The sequence below is a fragment of the Ostrea edulis genome, chromosome 9 (assembly GCF_947568905.1).
Source record: "Ostrea edulis chromosome 9, xbOstEdul1.1, whole genome shotgun sequence".
NCBI lineage: Eukaryota > Metazoa > Mollusca > Bivalvia > Ostreida > Ostreidae > Ostrea > Ostrea edulis.
In genome coordinates, this window is record NC_079172.1 from 14,055,058 (window position 1) to 14,069,684 (window position 14,627).

A 14,627-nucleotide genomic window follows, 5' to 3' on the forward strand; every position below is an offset into this window, starting at 1 on the left:
GAGCACTAGTTTTTTTTCACTCTCTTTTTGCCCCTCTAAATGTACAACAAATTGAATAATGATATTTAAAAAAATGCAATAATTACAGAGGGAATATGATAACACAATGACCGTTTTCTGATGAATGCAATGTCTCTAATTTGCCAGACAAATCAAGATCCTTGCCCCATTCTTTATTTTGTTTTGGGTTTATGCAAATGATCCCCCCACTTCACTGCATTCTGAGCGTTTTTCTGTGATGGGGAAACGCCAAAGTTTATACAGAAAACCTTGAACATATTGCGCAGTTATGATTTCATTATTACGGTATGCAACCGCGATGGATATAAAAGATGTAAACAAACACAGTAAACGTCTACCACAGAATGGAATAGAACTCGGACATGGCGAGGACGTACTCCATGAAGTAAGGCGAAGTGGTTATATACATGTGGTAGAAATTTTCAAATAAATTTTAAATATACATGAAGTTAAAGGTTATAGTGTAAATATGTTTTTTAAATTGGAGTTTATGGGGAAACTTAAATATCATTCGTATGTGTTCCTGTAAATAATCATAGTTCAAAGACAACAAGATTTTAAAAAAAATATGTATATATATACCGGTACCTACTCGAAAGAAAAAAAATTCCCCGTCTGTAGCCCCGGGTTATCTTCTACTTTGAAGCGCTTATCTGTGATTTTTCTTACAGAATGTCAGAATTCTCACCACTGCAGTATTGTAGTGGGGAGGAAGAGGAAAAAGCAAACGGAATTCCAATCTACAAGCAGCGAGCTTCGTGGGGACCTCAGTCAGACATGGAATTTGCGGCAACTCCTGGAATAACGGACCTTCTAACTCAAAGGACTATTTTAGAGCATCTCTTTCTGAAACGACCGATAGAGGGAGAATTTTGGTATGTGATTGTGGCTGAATGGCTTGAACAACTCAAACGATACATAGGTTTGCCGACCACACGGAAATTTTATCATCAACGAACGAACCCCGGCCCGATCATCACTCGCCGGGACTATGCACATACTGTTGACGTAATGCACGAAGATGCGTGGCGTATGATGGTACAGTGGTATGGACTGACAGACGGCCATAAGCCAATCAAACTTGTCGTATATAACTACAGACGTGGCCCTGAAATTGAACACAACAAAAATTCATTCAAGGTGATGCTTAGTGTATCATCCCTTGAAGATTTTCATCATGTCAAGTTCAGCAAAATGGAAAAAGTCGGCCATATCGAGTTTAAAATTCGTCAGTTGTACTGTACATCAAAAGAGCAACAATCGAGAATTTGGGCTAAGACGGACACAGACGGTGAGTGGAGGCTTCTTTTGAATCGCGATAAAACTGTCGGAAAGTGTCTTGATATCGATTCCGATTTCATTCGTCCAACTGTTGCTCTTGAAATTTGTGACGAAGATGGAAAGTGGGCCAACGCCCCACAAGACGCAATACAGATTCAAGAAAGTCCGTCAGGACCTCTGTGTGAACACGACATCTTCACCGACCTCACGAACAGTTGGGAAGTCGATGTTCATGACCAGATCGACCACATTGGAAAAAGTTTGGTGGACAATTTGCATGTAAATTTCAATGCTTTCGTACAAAAAGCACGAGAATTCGTCGATGAAAGGGACTACCATTTGCGTCAGCGGGAACGTGATATTTATCTTAGAGAGACATTCATTGAGGATCTCACTGAAAAGTTGGAAGACAAAGAGAAAATTCTTGACGTCCAGTTAGAATCGTGTGAGAGGCAATTAAACGAATGTGATAAACGTAAAAAGGACATTGAAGTAGAATACAAGAAACAGCGAGAAGAACTGGATCGTCTGGAGGAACGGCGGAGGACCGAATTTAATGCTCAGAAAACGTCCTTTGAGGAGGAGCGAGATAAGTTTCATTCGGAATTACAGGTATACTCTTTTTAAAGAAAATCAAAGCATTGAAAACTACTACATCTTTGTAATGAATTTTTTTTTTTTTATTGAAAACACTTGTAAAACATGTTTAGTATGATAATTGTTGCCAAGTTGTAATAAACATATTTGAAGTTATTCATTTAAAGACTAAAATACATTGACTAAAACTGGTAATGTTTGAATACTAAATTTAGGTTAATTTTGAGACATCTATTTTGCATTTCGTTTACCAAAAAAAAAAAAAAAAAAAACCCTCATAAATTGTCATATTTTTCCTACAGCGGATGTCAGAAATGTACAAAATCCAGGATAATCGCATCAAGATGGACATCGGGGGTCTACTGTTTACCACTTCATTAACGACATTACATCGAGATCCCGATTCCATGTTAGCCGCCATGTTTAGTGGTCGTCATGAGTTGAAAAAAGATAATAGTAATGGCGGTTACTTTATTGACAGGGACGGTACACACTTTCGATACATCCTTAACTTCCTGAGAGACGGCGAGATCAAAGATGGAACGATTCCTGAGAATCCCAACTTATGGCGGGAATTGTTGACCGAGGCAGAGTATTACCAGATTCAGGGTCTCGTGGGCTATCTGCGGTCTCTGCTGCAGAGCCATCAACACCGGAACGAATCGCCTTCTAGTGATACAACTTTTGTGTAAATTGGTTCTCATAAGAAATCAGTAATGTTGTAAAACTTTGATGCTATTTATGCACCAAAGCTCGATTGCTTGCGAATATATTCATTTGTTTCGTGATTTAGGCAACAGTTGAACAGTTGCACGTGCTTTTTCTAGGTAGCAACTAACATGATATCACAATACAGAATATAATTGTCTATGCTAGAATAATCCCTGTCCAAACATGACACGCGACTGCTCATCCCACCCGTGTCTCTGACACATTATGCTTCTAGATAAATGTGTCAGAGACAGAGGATTAGATATGTTAAAGGTGAATGTTTCACAAATCCCTTTCAAATGCCTTTAAATCGGAATTATAATGGGATTAGAACACGTGCAAAGTGCAAGTCTATCTGGTTAACCTTCCTTGGTTTGAGTAAATGCCAATTCTGTCATGTTCCTAATGTCGGATACACTTGGGAGATCTGAATTCGACTTCAGTTTTATTTCGTTGTATGCCAAACTTCAATGTCTTGCCTTTATCTTTATTTCAGCGGGCTTATATAATTTTGCTTGTAGGTACTAAGTGTACCTAATACATGCAAAATGAAAGGGGGAAAAAATCGTTTATCAAATATGCTGCTGACAAATAAATAAAAAAGTTGATTTTGAATTGATTGATTTTATATTGTTAACGTCCCTCTCGAGAATTTTTCCACTCATATGGAGACATCACCATTGCCAGTGAAGGGCTGCAAAATTTAGGCATATGCTCAGCGCTTACGGCCTTTGAGTAGGGAGGGATCTTTATCGTGTCACACCTGCTGTGACACAGGGCCTAGATTTTTTTCTCGATCTCATCCGAAGGACCGCCTCATTTAGTTGCCTCTCACTACAACCAAGGGTTAGTGATGACCTATTCTAACCCGGATCCCCACGGGATTCTTAATTAATTGATGTGGAAGAGTCTAGCATGTAAAGTCTTCATTCTCTGGTATGTATCCCCTCTTTCTACATTAGTTGAGCCATATGCGGTCGCTGTTGTCGGAGATGAGAGTATGGTTTTATATATAAATTATCGTGGAAGAGATTGGTAGTATATACATTCCCTTGAAGAGCAAGTGACGGACATTCTCAGCGGGATATCTTTCGATGTAATTTTAAGTTTACCTTGAGTTAATTGACGTCGTAGCTTTATTGACATTCACAAATGCCTGCGATCAAAATTATGAAAGTCATGGTCCCAGCTGGATCAGAGGATCTGGTGCTACGACAGAAGAAAATTATGCAATTTTTGAATTTTTTTTCTTTACGCAGGGACATCAAGCTGATAAAATGTGTATAATTACAAATATATATGATGAAAATCGCATTCATGAGGAAATGGCTATCATGACAACTGTTAATCGAAGGCAAAAACACTGGAAATGTAAATATTTACGTCTGAATCTAGTGACCGCTACTTACAATCATATTTTGTCTACATTTTTAAATTTTAAAAAAGTAAATCCCAGTATGTTTCATTAGTTATAGTTGTAAAAAAAAAAAGGACTTTAGGGCAGCTCATAAATTATGCGTCATGAAGTCCAAGAAAAAAAGGAGTACTTATGAGGATTTTTGTGATACTTGCATCACCACAGTAGAAATCATCGTCATTATATATTTGGTTGGTACATATGTAAGATATGTATACCAAGTTTCGTTAAACACCGCTGTTCTTTTGCTAGCTGAAAATTACCAGGTTTATGTATCAACTGTTAGGATATCAAAGAATATCCCTGTCTCAACAGATATAGGACTAATTATAGATGCACAGGTTGTGCTATATTAAGGATATGTATATCATGTATATAGGCTGTACGAATTGTTATACATGTACAAATGGCATTTATAAGGGTTCCAGAGGCAAAATCATTTTTATGGATTTTCTTACATTGAATTTTATGCGCAAGGGGGGGGGGGGGGGGTCCTCAATAGATGTTCAGGACCGCAATTCTAAGTTCCCATGGTAACATCGTACGAATTATGTTCTTTAGCTATTCAATATTTTGTAAACATTTTGTCTATGATACTTTATTTCGGGTTAGGGGTTGGGGTGGATGCGCACCCCCCCCCCCCCCCCCCCCCTGGTTACTACGGCTAGGTTGGATAACTGTATTTCATTTCATTAACATTTCAACACTTATTGTCTCAAAATAACATGATACCCAACGCAATTTTGAAGATTCTAGAGTTTAAATAATAAAAAAATGTTTTGCATTATGACATAAATTTTTGTTATTCATTTTTACACAAAACTCAATGTAGAAATCAAATCATTTAAACTGAGAGCCTGAAAACAGGAACATATATGTGGAGCATATTAGTAAATATACATATTATCCAAACGATGGATATGAACGTCGAACTTGACACACGCATACATTCACTACTAAGCTACTGACATGATTTTGAGGTGTGCTACATTGGTGTAGCGGAGGCATCTTGGCATCTATCCAAATACTCTGTGCCAAAGGGTCCTACAGCGGTCACCCGGTTATACTCTACTTCAGGAGAACCTCGAAGAGCTTATACAAGTATTGAGGCTGCAGGCTATTTATGTTAGTATTATCTATGCATATATATTAATGAAATAGTGCTCAAATTAATCAATCTTAAAGAGCAAAATGTGCGAAACCCATGTCTTTATTTGTTATCCTTCATAACATTACAAAACATATCATGTACTAGATTTATATTTATTTGATACGACTAATTTAGAGAAAGTAAATAGATAGATAGATAGAAAGATAAACAAATAGGAATATGAATGTAACACTAATATGTTTAGATGTTTGATTTTATTTAAAACTTCACGGTATATGTTACATGCACATTGCCCCAATAAGAGTCTTAAGACGCAGCTTAGTTTTAAATCTCTTAAATCATAATACCATTCATTAATTAATCAACTCTCCATGTTACTGCTAACAATTTGAGTCAGAAATAAATAAATCTCATTTTTGAAAATATACGAGGGCATGAACTGCAACGCTTCACGTCATCAGACTGAGTAGGTATAGCGTTTAGTACTCCTGAATCACAGGTGTACGTTCCGTAACGAGGTTGTGTTATGTGTAGAAATAATTTTTATTTCATTTCAAGCAATTTATTGTAAGTTATGACCAGAGACCTTCTATTTTTTTAAGAGTTTTAAAATTTCCACAGTCATGATAAAAAAGTGTATTTTTCTCAAGAAATAAGCTACATATTTCCAATTCTATTTCAAGTTTGCCAGCAATTTTGACCCTTTTTATGCCGATGTAACGGTACATGTAACTTGTGTGGTAGAGAATTTCATTGTAAGAACATTAGAATATATATGTGTATATTGAAATGAAATTTTAGAGAACTTGCTTTCATTTGATTCTTAAGATGAAGATGGCGTTATTTCAAATATCTATTTTTAACATTCAGAACAGTTCAATAACCAACCACATTTTGCAAATTTATAACACTACAAAGCCACCGTAGATTTACACAATTGGTTTAACTGCAGAAAATAGTGCACATTGTTGAACTTTCGTGGTGAAATTGTGCCAAAACATTTTAAAGACCCGAGGTACCCCGGTGCCCTTGTCAGGTAACAGACAGACCAGAATCAGACAAAGGAGTACCAGCACCGCTCGTTCAGAATGGGTAAATTCAACCTTATGTTATAGAACTTGATCAGTATCATAAAAAAATATTCAATGTTCAAAGATTGATGATTTGTATGATCTCTAAAATCCAAATCCAAACTAAATCTGAACTTTTAGAAATATCAAATGAATTTTTTTTCTGAACTCTTTATCAACTATGCATTACACTTACTAAAGCTTGAGGAGATGGTTTTTCAGTATACCTGATTTACGTTAAAATGGATTTTTTTTCTCTCTCTCTGTCTGTATTTAATATGATGAGGATAGGTTTTTTTGTGGAATTAGAATTTTGCTAAATATTCGTGAATATATTTTCGTCTATTGTGATGTCAATATTTATAAATGTTTAAAATTATCTTGTGTTTCCCCATTTTAAAAATGTTATTGTTTCTTTATTTCAAACATTTCAATCATATAAAAACCGAGATTTGATCTTTACTTAAAACTTGCCGGAAAATACCATTACCACAATAGGTAATCTGTGTACGAGAAGCACACCTAATGGTTTGCATAAAAGGTTAATTACTTTTAATGTGGCTTTTTACACCAAAATTTTATTTAAGGGCTCGATCTCCGATGTAGTATGATTTTAGCATTGAAAGAATGATACAAACTCTCAATTATTTTTTTTAGCTGCAGATTTGTAGCTTTCTGGAAAAATACTGGGACAAACCAGAGAACTTTTTTTTGGGTGTTTTTTTCCTAAAAAAGAAATGTGTTTTGTTTGCAAATACATGTAAGAGATTTTGGAGTTTTCAAAATTAGAACCAATCCCGGTCGGAATTATAAAAAGTGGTAATATATATCATTTTAATCAGAAAACTACATTCTCTAGTTGTAAATGCTTCACAAATTAAATGGATTAATATAGCAAGCTAATTTCTTGATGACAAGCGCATCAAATAAGGAGCAATGTTACTATTTTATCACGTATTTCCTATATGTTTTCGAGATCGGTACTTTTCTTTCTCATGTTTGATTCAAATCTAAAAAAAAAAAAAAAAAAAAAGACATCCATGTGAAATGTGGTAATTTTATTTCAATTTCTTTTTGAAAAAATAAATTTTTCTAATATATCTCTTTTCGATTTTAGCTATTGATTTAAAACATTCACAAATAACGGTTATTAAAAATTTCTAATTTGCAAAACTAAACACCATTTTTCCTTATTCCGGGAAAACCATAAAAAAGCATATAAAATAATCGAGAGCTTGTATCATTGCTCCTTAGATGGTGAAATTATATCTCATATGAGGTGTCTCAACAAACCATCAAAATAAAATTTTGGAGTAAAGAGTCGCTTGAATGAAACTTATCTTCCGATATCAGTATGTTATTTCTTTTTTAGGTCACCTGAATCATTATTTTGTCCGTCATCTTGCGTCGGTCATAAACTTTTGAGCATTTTCAGCCTCTTCTATAGATAACACACGATTTCTAAATACAAAAAAAAAAAAAAAAAAAAAAAAAAAAAAATATCAAAACTTCAACAACAAAAACATCAAAAAAATCTGCATACTCGGGTGAGCGTTAAGATCCCATGGACCTCTTGTTTAAGATACATTTGTCTTTTTAATAATATGTTTAACGGATAAGATCGAGAAAGACAGGCAGTCATTGATATAGAAATAACTTGCCGTAATATATCGACTGAAGATCTACACAAAGTTCTTAATTATCAATGAAGGAAACTCAGTAGACGCTGATAATGCTTATTTCCTTTAGTCCACTATCTACAATGCTCTTAATCTTGTAGGCTGCTTCTCTGGTGGTGTGGGCCTGTCCCTTCTTCTCTTGTGCGGCGTTTTCTACACAGCGTGCTCCAAAGGTAATGAGAATCTTTATTACGAAAGACATGCATCTTATAGCATCATAACAAATCAAACATGCATAATAATTACAAAGTTAAAAATAAACGGCCAATTCTTACAAAGATATCTAGCAGATGTAAAACCGATAGCGTAATGGTAGTAAAAATTGTAGACTGTTCTTAGTTCAAGAGCTTTACAAATAAATTTTCCTAAGTTACAAGTTACAAAGTTCATTAACGTTGTTCTCACGAATAGTTGTATAATTTGAACATGGAGGGTTTACTCCAGTAATACTTTTTCACTAATTTACATACATACTAACATAAGTGGTATTCATCCTCAATTTCAGTGATACATGTTTTACAAAACCTTTTTATCACGAAATATAGTTTTATGTCTGCCAGTTTCTATGGATGAATTATGTGATGATAAACTTATTTTGGAGATACCCCCCCCCCCTTTTTATATATATATATATATATATATATATATTTTTTTTTTTTTACATTTTTAGGAATAAATGTTTTAGGTAATATTGCAAGCAAACATTATCAACCAAATGTTTGTAAATAGTGCAGTTTGATTTACACTGCATATACATTTTGAATACCATGATCCTGATGCAGAATGTTTGTGCATTGAAACAAAAAAAATACATAGAATGTGCAACAATAAATATGATTTTTAAGTTAAATTTCTCTTACCCCAAATTCATAAACTGAAGTCCGTAATACCTCCCAGTGATTGTAAATTGTAAAACCGTCTGCACTTTCACTTACCACAACTACTTTGACCAGTGCCACTAATTACCCAAATTAACATAATTTATTAATCGTGAAACACCTGTGTTAAGGTGGTTTGAATAGAAATAGACACAATAAGATATGTGTATCTTTATAAAGACTTGTTATTGATATATGTGATGTACTGTAATGAATTATTATTGATAGAAATTAGTATTTGAATCTCTAAATCGTTATGGATCCTTTCATCGTTTTGGGGTAATTAGGGCAACCATATGTTTTCTTAGTACTTTTCTTGTTATTTTTTTTATTTCTAAAAATAAAGCAATGTGAGAATAATACATTCTTGACGCATTTAAGCTTTATGTTATTATAATTATTTGTTCCTTTACCTCATCCCCAGGAGCGCCAGATAACCGGGGTACTGAGTTTATCATTGGCTACATGGAAAACAGTGGATCATCCATCGATGTAGAACTGTTTGTGACCACTACCCGTACCACCAGTGTCACTGTCACGGTAGACGCTCCGAAATGTAAAAGCCCAAAAATATCCTCCTCCTTTAAAATATCATCTGGACAAGTCAAACAATTGTTTTTGAAACCAAGCATCAGGTACGAAAATATTGCATTTCAAATAAATGTACATATATAATGAAATTGATCATATCACATTTTAAATTCTTTGTAATTTTCCAGTTTTATTAGCAGTTTTGTTCAAAATACCGTTCATTTAATTATAAGATGAATAGTGAACTCTTATGTAAAGAGCTAATTCATTGATTTGTTTCTAAGATGATCTTCCACTATACAACATAAACTATTTCCCGTAATCTTAAAACAATCATCGGTATATATGTATGCTGTATTTGATCAAATCATGGAATATCAGAGGACACAACCTTTCCAATTCAAGGGTTGAGGAGTCCCTCAAAATGAGAACAAACGGGCGACCTTTTGAATATTGACCAAAATTTGGCAGTTTGAAAAGTTTTTAAAATTGAGAGCAGCAAATGTTATCGATATTTTTGAACCGATATATCGATGGCATTGACATAAGATATGTCCACTGCTTGCAGTGTTTACTAGTGTGGTGGAACACTGCGTATCTACCTTTATCTCTTGTTCCCATCGTGCGATCCGTTACCAAGTGACGAACGTCGCAAATGACCATTCGTAGCTGATCGCGGAAGTTTTCTGGACTTTCAGGATTTGATACCAGATGATGTGAATTAATACGTTTTTGTACGAATTGTTGCACTCTGGTAAGAAAAGGTCACGATAGATAAATTTCAGGTGACACGATCTGAACTAGTACATGTACGTTTTGAAAAGATTGTTCCGATCAAGTTCACGATTGCACCGCGAACTCATACTATCATCACGATCCGGGTTCCCGATTTTGGACGATCATGTACGTGCAGAAACGTTCGTATACGTTCGTATACGTTCATCACGAACCTATGCGCTATGTTGCGATATGATACGATTGTGATCACGATGTATTTTACGATCAGGATCGAAGATGATCACTGTTTGAGCTACGATTGGACCCCGACGGGTATATATACGGCCCGACTGACCATTGACTTCATTTTTAACATCTAGAAAGTGAATAATACAACCCATAACCACTGAAGATGGCGGAAGTTGAGGTTGATGACAACGTGACATTTGCAGCATTACTGTGTGCTCATATTATAACTATCGTGACAGATCGTGGGACATCGCAACACATCGCTACAAAGGGTGGTGTTTTCCTTGTAAAAGACTGACTGGAATAATCATGATTTGGGAGCACGATTAGATGCGATATCTTGCGCTTTGTTACGATGCAATACGATCTGATGCGATTATAACGACTAAAAATTAATAGAGTTGATCGTAGGAAAGTAAGATTTAATACGACTAGGATCACGATTATTCCACGATTAAGATCGCGATTTCAATCGTGCCGCGAATCGTGATAGTGGGAATCTAGCATAAATTCCTCGCAACAAATTTGACAGACAAGTCGAATATTTACCTAATGATGAATCGTGCAGTTACTAAAACTCGTTTAATCGGTCGGTGGGCATTTACCGTATTGATTAAGCAAATAAATTCATGAAAATAGTACCCAAATAATGATAGAGTGAGAGGAACTTCCTAGATTACCGTTTGCCATATGCTTCCTTGACGTTTGAACATCTTGTAGGCTAAGATATTTGTATAGCATTTACTATCATAATTAAATTCTATCACTTTTAAACGTATTTCACTAATTCACAAATGATTGTTGTGTACAGAATGGCTGGTTCCAGTAAGTCTGACAAAGGAGTTAGAGTTCAGGCCTCAGACGAAATTGTCATTTACGGAATCAACAAAGAAACATACTCCTGTGACGGTTTTATTGGTATACCATTAGATGTTCTGTCTGATGAATACTACGTGGTCTCCTGGTACCCCTCTTCCTACAACACGGCCTTGCTAGTTGTCGGAGTCCAAGACTCTACTTCTGTTAGTATAAAGATCAGTGACCATATTGGATCCCGCTATGTAGAATATAGCCGTAAAAAGTATTACAAGGGAAACGTGGTAAAGGAAACCTTAAACAAATATGAAACATGGCAGTTAGTCTCAACAGGTGACCTTACAGGATCTTACGTCAAATCCAACAAGCCAGTGTCAGTCTTCTCAGGGAATCAAAGAACCACAATCGGAGTCGGTACATCCTCCGATCATTTAGTGGAACAGATGATGCCGGTTAATACGTGGGGTAAAACCTTTGCTACCGTTCCCATACCAAAACGAACTGTTGGAGACTACTTTAAGTTCACTGCAAGCGTAGACAATACAAAAGTGACGATCTCTGGTGGATACAAGTCAACGTTTACCATCAGTAAAGCTGGAAGTATGGTCCAGAAGCTAATCTCCTCCAAAGCATACTGCAAAATAGTAGCAGATAAACCAATAATGGTGGCACAGTTTGTGCAATCTCAGCAGAGCACATCAGAACTCTCCGATCCCGCCATGATGATAATCCCACCTTGGGAGCAATACGGAGCTGACTATACATTTGCCACCCCCAAATACAGCCAGGGGTCATACAACAACTACTTCATGTTCATTGTAGAAGAGAGCCAGAAGTCTGGACTACGGGTTGATGGAAAATCCTTCCCTAGTGGCACAAAATACAATACAATCTCTGGAACATCTTTGGTTGGAGGATATATCTCCGTCACAGAGGGAACTCACACTATCAGGCACACGTCCCCCATCGCCATATTTGGTGGTTTCTTGTATGGGCAAGCAAAATTTGAAACATACGGGTTTACCACCGGCATGAGAATGGCAAAAGTGAACGCTGTAAGTGGAATTTTTGTCTATAGACTATCATCACAAATGTTCATTCAATTTCAATCTACAGAGAGTCCTCCAAAGTATTTGATTTCGAAAAAAACCTTCCCTGAATTATAGAGTAGCTGTAAATTCTTTTTCTAGGTATGTGTTCCAACGCCGACAGTCGTGGGAGATGGTATTGATAATGATTGTGATGGGAAAATTGACGAGGAATTGTGTACTCCAGAAAACAAAAACAAAGGTAGGCATGATTATTTTGAAATTGGATTTGAAATGAAAGACGATTAATCGTCAAGGTCCAAGAAGTGTGTTTCTTTAGGATTACAGCGTTTGGATTTTGATTTGCTTTCATGTTGAACATTATTGAAATCGCCCATGAAAGAGTTGGGTGTATTGAATGTTGTTGCAGACAGTATCGAATTGTTGATGTTTATGTTTCTATTGACAGATGACGATGGCGATGGAAAGAAAAATGAAGATTGTGCTAAACCTGCACCAAGTGAGTAAAAACCACCTTTATTGGAAATGATGAGTGATATATTTAACTATAGATGAAGTACATATAAGTTTATAATTTTTCTGAATTAGTTGATGGAAAGTGGTCTACTTGGTCTTCCTACGGCGCATGCTCGGTGACTTGTCAGGCATCGTCGAAAAAGGTTTCTGGAACTAAAGCCCGCAAAAGAACCTGTACAGATCCTGCTCCTGCTTATGATGGAAAACAGTGTGTTGGTTCTGCAAGTCACACAGCTTCCTGTACACCTTCTAATGCGTGTCCAGGTTTGTTGATTGATAAAGTTCATCTTCTGTTTTTCTACAACTGCTTCATAATCAAACCATCAGTTTTTGTCTGTAGAAGAAGGGGATAGTGTGTATTGAATATATATTTAAAAGTGTAAGAGATTTTACTATTTTATTTTTTTCACATTTTCCTTCGCAAAGTGTAATAACATTAATAATATTATTACATTTAATGTAGAGAATATTGTCGATGATCTTGGAATGAATTTGCATATACAATCAGTGCATCAGTTAATGCTATCAGTTAAGACTCGTTTTATGGAAAGATTAATTACTTGTTTACAAGATCTAAATATCACGGGACTAAAATATCTGAGAATCGAAAATTAAATAAAAAGAAAAGAAAAATAGTTAAAGGTGACGGACCTAATTCGTTTCTACAATATAGATTTTTTTCAAATTTTGATATAAGGTAAAACATGCCTTAATGACTTAAAGTCAATGGGGAAAAAAAACAAACCAAAAAACAAAAACAAATGAAAATCGTATTTGATTTTCAGCGGGGGGGGGGGGGGGGGGGGGGGGGGGGGGGAGGGGGGGGGGGAGTTTCAAAAGTTGGCTATGAAGTAGTCGTAGTTGCAAAGGAAATATAGGAATATTTCCAATGTGCAATATAAAAGTTAAAATTAAAAAAAAACCTACAATAGGGTTTTAATCCAAATTAAAGAATGATTTTAAAAAAGATAATAAGCTTACTAATTGTAAGGGAAAATAAAAAGTTTGGGTCATTGGCAATTTTTTTCAGGTTAGCATGTCAAGAGACGATTTTTGGCCATTTTTCAAGAAAAATGTCATTAGATAAGAAATGGATAAGTTTTCTACTTATAGTTTCATACTTTTCCTTAATACTAAATAATTATATGGATTAAGGAAAAGTTTATCGATCATATATAAACACTGAGTCATTGCATAATATTCCAGGGGTGGTGTCAAAATATGTGATGTATGAACTGTCACGACATCATAAAATCATTCAGCTTGCGTAAATCTTCATTTCTGCTGTTCAATCTCGAGCCATTTTGAATTTTTGCATTTTGGAAAAACAAACTATGATACGATTCTGTTAAAGTGTAACGCCGTAGAATTTCCCCATATAAACCCCCAAAAGGATGTTTCCATTTTACATTGAACCGTAAAATTGTGCTTAAATTAAGCCAACCATTTTATAAACAAAGACAATCATGTAGTTAGTATAAGGTGAAGATAACGAACAGTGATCAATCTCATTACTCCTATAAGCAACACAAATAGAGAGTTGGGCAAACACGGACCCCTGAATATATCAGAGGTGGGATCAGGTGCCTTGGAGGAATAACCATCCTCTGTCAACCGGTCACACCCGCCGTGATCCCTATATCTTGGTCAGATACACGGAGTTATCCGTAGGCAAAATCAGTATGACAAGAGCGGCCTAACAATCGATATGAAAAAATTCAGACAGCATTTGACCCAATGATAGGTTGTATTGGAAAACTAGATTGTTATAACGAACGTAGAACAATGAAATAAATTCTAGTTGTTGAACGAGTTTTGGAATCACACCATGTACGCCCCTCTATATTAGAATGTCTATAATGTGAAAGGTCGATGAGAACTGAATTTACCATCCAAGTTAGAGCTATAGTCACTCGAAAGCTGTCTCTGTAATATGTTTACCGAAGCAGTGCCACACCACATCTATTTTACCTGTCATTTAACC

The 14,627-nt window shown here is 35.6% G+C and overlaps 2 protein-coding genes across 2 annotated transcripts in view; both read left to right on the forward strand.

The window, feature by feature from the left end:
- The first annotated feature begins 218 nt into the window (after positions 1–218).
- Positions 219–3,222, forward strand: LOC125658951 (uncharacterized). The gene is made up of 3 exons (XM_048890421.2): positions 219–406; positions 693–1,914; positions 2,202–3,222. Exons 1-3 carry the CDS (start codon positions 384–386, stop codon positions 2,589–2,591), a joined length of 1,635 nt encoding a protein of 544 aa, XP_048746378.1. The 5' UTR covers positions 219–383; the 3' UTR covers positions 2,592–3,222.
- Positions 3,223–6,226: 3,004 nt separating this feature from the next.
- LOC125660212 (IgGFc-binding protein-like) overlaps positions 6,227–14,627 on the forward strand; it is a 9,656-nt gene continuing 1,255 nt past the window's right edge. The window contains exons 1-7 of the mRNA XM_056148215.1: positions 6,227–6,230; positions 7,989–8,060; positions 9,133–9,400; positions 11,074–12,133; positions 12,269–12,368; positions 12,576–12,626; positions 12,716–12,907. Of these exons, the coding sequence (XP_056004190.1) occupies positions 6,227–6,230; positions 7,989–8,060; positions 9,133–9,400; positions 11,074–12,133; positions 12,269–12,368; positions 12,576–12,626; positions 12,716–12,907 (1,747 nt within the window). The remainder of the gene's footprint in view (positions 6,231–7,988; positions 8,061–9,132; positions 9,401–11,073; positions 12,134–12,268; positions 12,369–12,575; positions 12,627–12,715; positions 12,908–14,627) is intronic.

Excerpts from the sequence above, each read along its gene's own strand:
- LOC125658951 (XM_048890421.2), top strand. The coding sequence starts at position 384 with ATGGCGAGGACGTACTCCATGAA. Across the intron at positions 407-692 it reads GCGAGGACGTACTCCATGAA|AATGTCAGAATTCTCACCAC; the intron begins GTAAGGCGAAGT and ends TTTTTCTTACAG. Across the intron at positions 1,915-2,201 it reads AGTTTCATTCGGAATTACAG|CGGATGTCAGAAATGTACAA; the intron begins GTATACTCTTTT and ends TTTTTCCTACAG.